At 43.0% G+C, this 10,776-nt stretch overlaps 1 protein-coding gene across 1 annotated transcript; it reads right to left on the reverse strand.

The window, feature by feature from the left end:
- Positions 1–1,645: 1,645 nt before the first annotated feature.
- LOC146209422 (thiol S-methyltransferase TMT1B-like) lies at positions 1,646–7,074 on the reverse strand. Its single transcript, XM_084580313.1, has 3 exons — positions 6,700–7,074; positions 3,813–3,962; positions 1,646–1,879 (listed from the first exon to the last, which is right to left on the reverse strand). The coding sequence occupies exons 1-3, from the start codon at positions 7,072–7,074 to the stop codon at positions 1,646–1,648; spliced, it is 759 nt and encodes a 252-aa protein (XP_084436439.1).
- Between the last annotated feature and the right edge of the window lie 3,702 nt (positions 7,075–10,776).

Consider the following 10,776-nt stretch of genomic DNA (forward strand, 5'->3'; position numbering starts at 1 on the left):
TTTGGTAAGATTATTTAAGAGAACATTCAACACATAAACTATTGCACCTACAATAATCAAGCAATTCGGCATTGGCTTCCGGGCATGCTGTCTGTCTACTTGACCTGAAGAGAAGAGAGCTGTAATTAGGAGTTGTAACGCTGGTCGCGAAAGAACCAATCACATGTAGTTTATAGTTTGGGGTTTGTGTGTAAACGTTCGGCGTGAGAGAATGTAATGGTCCACCCATTGAGCACGAGAGCACGATGCAGCGTCCGCCGTACCGTGTTCCAGGCGACATCATACGATTCTTCATGCATATAGCATGAATCTCTGCACCAATATGGAGGTAAGCATATGAGAAACATATAAAGCTTCATTTCCATGATTCAGAACTGCCATTTCAGCGATCACTGCTTTCAGATGCCGCGTAGAACACCAAAGCATTCGTTCAAATCGCAATGCGTACATAGACTACAATATTAGCTGTCATAACTTAATTACTTGCTAAAACGCTCCACCAGAAGCATTCCACCGGCCGATCTGTTCCTTTTCATACATTTAATAAAGCGTTTATGCGTAGAATTTTTTTTATCCTTTGCCAGTTCCTTTGCTTTACTTCTTTTCCAGGTATAACGCCACACTGAGAGTTGAGAAAGGGGAAATAAGCTGACATTGAAGACAACAGGCTAAGATATATGCGCTCTATAGTATATCTTCTATAATGCTTTATGAGGCAAGATTTTGAAACCATGGTCCGAAATGCAGAGTAACATGCTCGGTGGCGTGTTTAGAACTCTTGGCAGCATCGTTTTTCATGGAATGTAAATTCACAACTAAAGCGAGCAAGGAGGTGAGTAACTGCACTCATATCTTGCTGTAATGAAATTTTCACTGGCTAAGAAAGCAGTGTGTTCTATGCAACAACCCTTTACAAATACGAGCGGAGCCGATATCAATTAGCAATAATTATAAATATTTTTTTTTCTCAGCTAGAATACGTCGGCCTATAATACTGCAATTTTTCTTTCGAATGAGGTCAGGACACAAGAGCTGAGCATATGTCGTTGGGTCATTTCGTAAAATTGTTCAGAGACATGATAATGTGCCTGGCTTTCCCCATTACCGATGCCATTTATAATATCGCTCAAAAAATTATAATCAAGAAAGTTTATTTTCTATTTTATTTTATTTTGTTAGTTTATTTTTCCGCAGTCAGTTATGTATTGAGTTATAAGTCTCAATAAAATGGTTAACACTGAAAATACACTATGTTTTGAAAGGTAACAACTCCAAGCTGGGAATATATTCTGGTATGTAGGAGAAGGGGGTGCATTTCAGCTCCGTATCTTCCGCTACAAGCAGTTCTCGCGACGTATGCTCGGTGTAATTCTTCATCGACGGTAAGTTGCCTTAATGGAGCGCACAAAAGATAGTGGGCGGTGCAAGATACTCTCATCTCAACTCGGAAGGTTGTGTCCGACGTTATATTAGCAATCGTTTCAAAGTTTGTTCACATACTTGCATACCACCATTAAATGAGAGCATTTTCACCTGAGAAGAAATAGCATTGAAATATAGTTCTCATTATTGTTCACCAAAATAAATTTTAATTTCACAATGCCTTTATTATACAGGGCATGCATGATGCGCAAAACACACTGTTTCAAGCCGTAGCGACACCATATACGTGGTGATTGTACATAAATGGTATGTTCAGAAAGACTTCTTGAAGGTCTACAGAGGCGAAACCAGCCGATTTGATCGCGTCTCCGCTGTCCCTGTTCATGTAGCAACCGCACGTGATGTTCAATGCAAGCGGCGCAAAGACGTCCTGCAAGTATCTTTCCCAAGTGCCCTTCGGGTGCCCGACGTGTTCGCAGCACAGCAGCACTCCACCCTGCAAATCAGCAGACAAAAGCAAGACGCAGGCCGATCAAAGTTGTCCAAGGTTTATCAGTGGCAACGAGCGCACTGATCAAAAATACATCTCCTTTGAATCATGCTTGCAAGGCGCTTAAACATGTTTCACAAGCTGTCACCAGATCCGCGAAGCGTAACGCTGATATTGGTAAATTGATATGATGCGCGAAACACACCACCTGTTTCTGAAAACTTCTTGCACCATAGCCGACAGGCTCGTAGCAGCCCCGTCATGTATTGTGGGATGCTGAGTGGCTCACGTAGTCCTAATAATTCGTAGCGCTGCAGACAGCTTGGGCAATGTAGTGCAGGATGCGTAAAACGTAAAATATTGTAAGCAAGCCACAGTTAGACAAATGGCTTTCCAGCACAGAAAGAGAACTTACACATACAGCGAGAGCTTCATAGGTTCTTCGTGTCGGGTTTAGGCTCCCTTTCCCATTGGCATTGCCAATGGGAAAGGGAATTAACAGAATTAAATATCTGTTATGTTCCGTGTTACATTTAGCTGAAGCAGATATGGTACGGAACGAGTTGGTATTTTGGGACCTGCGTATCGTTCTTCATAACAGATGCCACTGCCTTCAGAGTGCATGCCGGCAATGGCTCTTGGCTTTAAAGTCACTCCTATTGATATCTCAGGAAACTGTGACAGAATGCACAGTGTTTGATTTGAGGAACTGTAGGAAGTTCACACGCATACAAATTGCACAATGAATTTGACGATTTTGGAAGCCAACACTTGTTGTGCGATGTATGGTACCAGACACCTTATACGAAGCATTTAAAGAAGCTCGGAAAAATATTTTTGTGCATGTTACGGCTTATTCGATACAGCTATAACGTGGCTATCGAAGTCAGATGAGTCATCATGGCACAGATGGTCTGCAAGTGATTGCCCTGCTTGAACGGGCTAAAAAGCGCTAGAACGCCGGCGGCCACGTATTTATTTTTCGGTCACATGTGGGCCCTGCTCCTCGAGCTACATAAAGCAATATTGAAAGAAATAGTGCATGGATGCAGAAATAGTTGAAGCCCTAGTTACGAAATATATAGGAATATATATGCCGGAAGAGTATGAAATGCCGCGCATGTAAAAAAGGTTGATCTAACCGATCATTGATAAGAATACGGTCTGCCTCTTTTGAGTGGCTGAAAAATATTCGGGGTATGAAACTGTATACAGTAGAAATGTTTTTCAAACTTTGTCGAATCTAGTGAACATAAGCAGCTTAGTAGAATACAAAGAATTAAATGAATATCTACCCGCGAAACGGTCGGTCGGCTCATTGCGATAACATATAATATCTCGGCATCACACACATCTGGTACCAACTTATGTAAATTATATACCCTTAATGGTTTGGATGGCTTAATGGTAAATAGGATTTTCATAATTATTGGAAATGTCTGAGTGGTTTTCTTCCAGACTGGTGAAGGTGTTACAAATAGTTATGTTTCAGAAGTGATCGTTGCCTAGCATAGAGGTATATGCAAAAGCCGAACTGGATGATCAGTGTTTTTTTGTGTGTGTTTTGGGCGACTAATAGCATAGCTTCCTTCTTGAGCACAGCATACGCACTATTCAAATAAAATAGCCGGTTGAGTTTCGCAGTTTATTGTCGCAGTCGTGTTTTTCTTGATCCAACCTCCTTGGAGATGTATAGCGTTTGTTCGGTACGTCAGGTTCGTTATTTTCAACAGTTATGTTCACCATGGCGTAAGGAGCGGAGATACGTCTCAGTTACCTAATTATAATTTATTCAACTAAGCACAATGAGCACTTCAGCGCATATGTTTATTTAGCAGAAACCGATAAAGACCATCAGCAAAAAACACAAGGAAATTGGCATTGTAATTCGTTCCTGTGGCACCTCTGATCAGGCCAGTTACATTTCATAACATCTCACCTTTACCAGAACTCGCTTGCACTCGCTGAGCAGTTTCTGGCAGTCTTTCGCGGAGCAGAGAACATACGTGAGTAGAACCGCGTCGAAATGGCCGTCAGGTAGTGCACTCATGTCTTCCCCGAATCCACGAATAGAGCACTTCATCTCCACCTGCAAACAGCCCACGTTGCATAACTCTACATCTTCGAAATGCTAAACATGAATATTTTATAGGGCTATTTTCATATTGTCATCTAATGCACCGAATGCATTCTCTCAAAGTTGTGAAGAAAAATGTCAGTTATGCTCATCAGCGCGAGACCCAATTTTTTAAAATGGCAGATACTGTTCCGAAATTTCATGAGTTGTCGACACAAACTACATGATCTAGTAACAATAATAATATTACTCCAATTAATTCAAAAAAATGATGCAGGATTCAGACGCGCCAAAGCCAAAATTGGGTTTGTAGGGTGCCGTCCGGCAGCAGCAACAACCTCTGTTACAAGTTTACAGTATTTGTATGTAGGCGAAAACAGCATGACCTAGAGCTGCTCAAGCTCGGCACTAGCATCCCGTAACTGCCACTCAGTGTTCAAATTTAAAACGTCATCAGCAGCTCATAGAATATACATGGCATATAATACGATCTCACAGACATACCAAAATGAGTTCGCACAGTAAGGACAAAATATCGATGAATTTTCCGTAGTGATGTCAGGCTTCCAGTTGGCGTGTCAGTTCTAGGACAATCAGTGATGTGACACGTGTTTTTGTGACCTATTTGGTGTATTCAGCTGCTGTAAACGTGCACTGAGGTGGATACAAGGTCCCGCAAATATTGCGCGATTCGCCATTGCGCTGTAGCTAATTAAATAAAGCACCGCCTTACGGTTCATTTGGGCCTGAGCTGCTTTGACTCGATGCGCTGCAGCGCGTCACGCTCACACGTTTCACGGACCACCACCACACTGTGCCTTATTCGTACTGAGTGTCGAAAGCCCTTTTGTCAGAAGGACGAGTTCTGCCCTTGTAATGCTTCCTTTATCCGGACCTGGGTGAAATGACTTTGCGGACAGTAGCGAGCAGAAGGCACTCTCTTAAATTACATGCGAAAGTGTGATTATATTAAAAATCCGAAGTAGGCGCAGGGGAACATATAATGTGAACAACATGTATGTAGTCAATAGCTAGCATAGCAGGAGTGGCACAGAGTAAAGTTGCAAATGAGATTAGTTATAACCGATGTGGGGATAGATGCCTGGGCTGCTATTGCAGGATAGAGCAATATGGAGTTCACTGGGAGAGGACTTCATTTTGATGTAAGCATTTTCTTATGATAATGTGTTGTCCCATAATTTCTTCTCCATCTAAAGTGCGATATGTTGCTCACTCTTTTTATGTAACAACAAGGACCTTGTTCTGTGGAAACCCTGGCACCTGTAGGCGCAGTGAACATAAAATCTGGTTGGTCGAGGGGGAGCCAGCTATACCAAGCTATCGCTTCTATTTTGGTTTTACTGAAAAGAAAGCATGTGTGCTAAAATGATGAAATAAAACAGCCGACACTTAATTCAAGAGCACGACCGTTATACCTGCGTCACCGAAGAGCCAGTTTAATTTGGTTGAAATGCTTTACGGAAAGGCAAGACGCGTGTCGAGATCCAAGAAAACCTCTACCAGGGAGCCCTAAATCATTAGTAAAGACACATTTAGTTTACCGCGTCATATTCTAAAAATCAGTGTAGTATAACTTCACGCATATTCGTAAAATTTATTTTCCGAAAAACTTCAAATTTATTTTCAGCGTTCATTCGAGGGAACGACCAATCTTCTTAAGTTAAAGGTGTTGTCGGATGGCCGACCAACAGAATTTCTAAATGATCGCAGCAGGTATCGGATTTATCCACGGTAGTGAGAGTAGTTTGTATTCTGAATATTTGCGGATGTCAGCGGATTAGCAGATGTCAATTTTCACATTTAGGGTCACATTTTCGTCATCGCAGGTCAATATGCTCGCCTCTGTCAATTTCAGTTTTCATACTTGAGGCTTACGTTTCATACGCTGTCTCCATTTCTTATTCCTTAACGATCTTGCTGGCCTAAACGTTTGGTTTGGTTTGTGAGGGTGTAACGTCCCAAAGCGACTCAGACCATGAGAGACGCCGTAGCGGAGGACTCTGGAAATTTCGACTCCCTGGGGTTCTTTAACGTGCACTGACAGAGCGCAGCATAGCAGCATACGGGCGCCTTGCTTTTCGCCTCCATCGAAAAGAAACCGCCGAGGTCGATATTCGATTCCGCGCCTTTGGGTACACAAGTTGAGAGCCGTAACCATGGGGCCAGCCCGGCTGGCTCTGCATTAAAATGACGGGATAGAGCTTCAATTCTCTCATTACACAATTCATTTTTCTTATATGCAGGATTATCTCTCCCAAAACCGATCTTGATGTTTCGCCAACACTGCAATTTTGTAGTGAAGCAAGATCCCTACAAAAATTAGCAGAAAGCTCCGTGAGCACTGACAATAAATCATCACGCTCTATTGCTGTTCCGTGATAGGGTCTTCGCAGCCAGTGTTTTAAGTGATGCAATCCATGTGTCATACTGTCTGGTTATTTACCTTATAATGGCTTTTTGTATGTGGTGTTTTGGCGTAAAAATTCTCTAAATGTACTGCGATATTATTTCTCGAGAACTTCAAATCTTTTGCCTGCGCACTATCGCTGCTAGGCCGGAACTCGAGCGGGGAAAGCTGCGCCGAGATTTCTTCATCGTACGAATACTACCTTCATTGTTAAGCCCCAACAGAACCTTTTATTCTTGCTTTTCGCAAACTAGATCTCTTAGTCTAGAGAAGTGTAACAAAAAAAGAGTGTCACTGGTACATAACATAAAAAACAAGTACCTTTGGATTCGCTGCCAGATTCTTCTGGAAACTAGGCTCGAAAGCGGCGTTGGGCTCTACCTTCCAGTACTCGACTTGGCAGTCGACAAATTCCAAGTTGGGTCCATACGCAGCGCCAACCTCCAGCATACGCACTGCACCCCGTGACCTAAGCGACAAGTCATGCGACTCCAGGTGGTTGAGGCGGGCGAGCACTCTGCGTCTTGCAGTGGCATAACTCTTGTCCCAGACCTTCTGACACATTTGGTAGAAGGAGGCAAAAAACGCCTGTTGGAACCGGTGACTCACGATCAAGGCAGGGAGGAGCGCTATACCACAGAGCGCATTAAGAGCAAGAACGGCGTAAGCCAGGAAAAAGTATGCTAACGTATGCATCGGTTCACTGTTAGTGAGTCCTTGGATCTTGAGCCTTTATCCTCTATTCTCCTGGCGGCCAGTGAAACGTTCTTGGGTATGTTGTTAGGGCCTTCGTTTTCCGCACCATTCCAGCACAGGGCCTATCAGTAGCAGTTTCTCTGGGTATTGCGATTGAAATGCACCTTTTTGTGGCTTCTCCCTTTTCATTTCTTTCTAGAGTCCGGTGAATCCAGTTTCTGCAACCTGAAACGATAAAAAGCCGGTGCAAGAAGTCCAATACCATCTAGGATTTAGGATGTACTGTCACTCGTTTTCAGAATAAATGATTTACATTTCTGCAATGAGAAAATAGAGGCTTCAGTTTGTACAGATATATACATCCAGAATCATTCTTCACTCTCCTTGTCGAATACGGAAGTTTGACCGTGCGAAAACATTCGCGAAATATACTAAATGCGCTCTCACCCAATGGGAAAATATGAAGCCGCCGAAGTTTTCGCAAGTAAGCTAATCTATGGCGCTTCGTTTATCACAGCCACGGGTATGGTCCAAGCCAAGCTGGAACCATACACCTCAAATTCTTAGTAACACTAACAGGAATTGACAAGGACAATCTAGGATAAAATGTATGTAATAATATTAGGTGGGGCAAATATTCAACGAAAAAATGGCGGCATATGAGGCAACAAGGAACGAGCTTCACATGGCACGAGAAATGATGCAGAGACAAGGTCAGTTCACTAGTGCAACAATGTAATATATTTCTACGTAGCAGCTGGTGCCCAATGGTCGGTAAGTAACAATTGTGATTTTTAATGCATTTCCTGACCGGAGGCTTTTTTCTCCGTGCCTACTAAAATATTTTTTGCTCTACTAATCTGCTCTTTGTGCGAGGCATAAAGGATGAAGTAATGAACTAGACAAGAGAAAATTAGAATAATATATTCGCTTTCAGTGGTCAGTCCTAAGAGAGGAGTCTGAAAGTAAATAAGTGATCTTCACGAAGTCTTTGATTACAACCTTTATATATATATATATTGCGCTCATGTCTGCAGCTATCGAGGCATTAATTCTGAAGTATGGTTGCTTGTTTTTCTCAATGAAAGACAGATAGGTTACAGAACATTTATTATTTCGTATCTTCTTCTGCAAACCAGCATCATATGCAATTTTATTTCAGGAACTGTAGTGGCGGAACAAATACGACATAAATATTGAAGCACCTGGCCTGGCTTTCATCAAGCCTCATGCATTTACTATGGTGTTCAAGTCCCCGACGTGGGCGGCTGCAGTAATTGCTGAGCCCTGCGAGTGTGAACTACAATGCTTACGGAGCACAGTGCGTAGGCAGGGCCCGTCTTGCTCGAATAACATTAGCAAAGGAATAGCTCATTAAGGATGCGAGTGTGATTAATGTCCGAGTTATACTCTAACACAAGTTGATCAATTCTCACAAAAGGCTCAGGCCATTCCTTGAGACAGCGTCCAACGCAGCCACTGGCCACCAAACTATTTGTGTGCTTACTGTGCACGGACGGTGGGAGGCACGGGGGCGTTCTCCAAAACAGTATAACTTTAGAATAATGCATGAAGATGGACATCATTCATAAGAGTGCTTTGAGCGTCGCAAGCTTTTGTCAGGACTGTTAAAGGCCTGAAATGGGACTCAGAATAATTCCGAAACAACCAGAGTTGTTGTGTAAAAGCATCCATTCTAAAAAATAACTTCAGCTTCTGACGTTTTTGTGGGTACCCGGGAGAATACCTTTGTGGAGGGCAGAAGGGGGTGATAATTCTTATAGAACCCAAGGTTTAAAGTTTTGTGTCAATGAAATTGCGATCAAAATGAGTTCCTCCGCAATATTTATCGCTCGTCAGAAGACGGTTCCCTCGTTATCTCGCTTAATTTCAAACCTAATTGTTTATTCTGTCTCTAGAAATATTACGTAAAAATATATATTCATACCTGTGATGGCTTGGTTACTCAACTTCGTTCTTTTGCTTCCTGTACGTCGAAAGCGTCCACTACGTCCGAGAATATCGCTTGCAACTAGTTGCTAACCGACCACTTTTTCGGATCGACACCGAACTCGAGGCGCGTACTGCGCTTGTCTCCCTGTTAGGCGAGGTTTCCTTCATGCAAATAGAATCGCTGGCGAGTCTCGCTCAGCTGTCATCTGATGTATTTGCTAATATATTCAGCGAAAGCTCCTCGAGATTTATTTCGCACACATGAAAGGATCGGCCATTGAGAGGGCTGTAATAACGAAGCCATCCTTCTTTTTTGTGGCTCTAAGTAAGTCTGAGAGTCTTACGTCGGCAAAGCTTCCTTCATTTAGAAAAACAAGGGTGTCTGGGGCAAATGATGGGCCTCTAGACATAAGAATTATTTCCTTGCCGAGAACCACTTCCACAAAAAGCCGTAAACAAGCGTCCTGGGGCAAATGAAGGGCTCCTAGACTTGAGGAGTATTTCCTCGCGGAGAACCACTTCCGCAAACAGCCGTAAACAAGGCGTCTTTCCTCAAGTGGGGCCGTAAAAACAAGGCGTCTTTCCTCAAGCGGTGCCTTCAGATGCATCTTTTCAGCTAAAGGAATAGCAGTGGAATCGCCCTCGAACTTTGCTGGATATCAGCAACCAATGTCAAAGCGAGCGACGCTGAGAAAAAATCCTAAACATATGGCGGGTAAAGCTCCAATGAGGGCATATTTTCGCCTTTCTGCGACCCGAAAAACGTTGACACGCGTAGCCACATTACGTCTAAAAGCGTAGGTCACTGAATGGAACCGTCGTCCGGCCTGTCATGTAATGTTTACATTCCTATGCTCAGCTCGAATACTGTTTACTGTTTGAGTGAAATACAAAATGCGCAAAAACACGAAAAATGTGTTTACCAGCAGTTGCTGCTGGTGAGTGCATAGGGGTCATATCAAGGAAATGGTTTGTACCTCTTGGATCTACTGAGGATCGATTTAGAGGACAGCTTTGTATACCTGTTTTGTTTTGCACTGCAATGTTTGTTTTGCAATGAACGGTGTTTTCGGTATCAGACCTACTTGCGACCCAGGCAGGCTGTAGCAGAACGAAACGCCGGCTGCCAAGTGTAATAAGTGGTGATGGGAACAGATTTAGAGGGAAGCGAAGGGCCAGCCTGCCAGAGCCAAGCACGAGATATTTCGCTGGTAAAATTTCGAACACAGACAAGGCGGATTTTTTGATAGCGAGGTCATTCGCGATATTGTGTTTGAAGTAGTTTCATGAGAGTTGCCTCAGAAGACGTTGCGTGCCTCACAAGACGTCCAGAATGGCTGCCTGCCAGAGGAGTTGTGAGAATAATGAAAGCATCTGGCCGCGTCTGTAGAAGCAAAAGGTATCTGTTCTAGCAAAACGAGTGACATCTGGTTGCGCTCGTTCAAAACCAAGCACTGTTTCGCCGTTTTCACTGCGCTGCCTAATGTCGGCGAGATTTCTTTTGAACGAGGTTCTACTATCACCTTAAAATTTTCTTTCAATCTACTTTATAAGCCCATTGGAAAGCTTCTTCTCACCCGAAATAATAACAAAGCTGCTTCAAAAGTTATCGCACCATCTAAATGCGAATACCGCTTCGTAGCGCACAAAATGACCCGTCAGTTATTTGTTGCCTACAATATGTTTCATTTAGAAGCGCCTTTTTTATAGCTTTTGTACACTTTGTATTGTCTTTATGCCTTAAGCGTA

The sequence above is a fragment of the Amblyomma maculatum genome, chromosome 1 (assembly GCF_055883805.1).
Source record: "Amblyomma maculatum isolate TAMU_Amacu chromosome 1, ASM5588380v1, whole genome shotgun sequence".
Lineage (NCBI taxonomy): Eukaryota > Metazoa > Arthropoda > Arachnida > Ixodida > Ixodidae > Amblyomma > Amblyomma maculatum.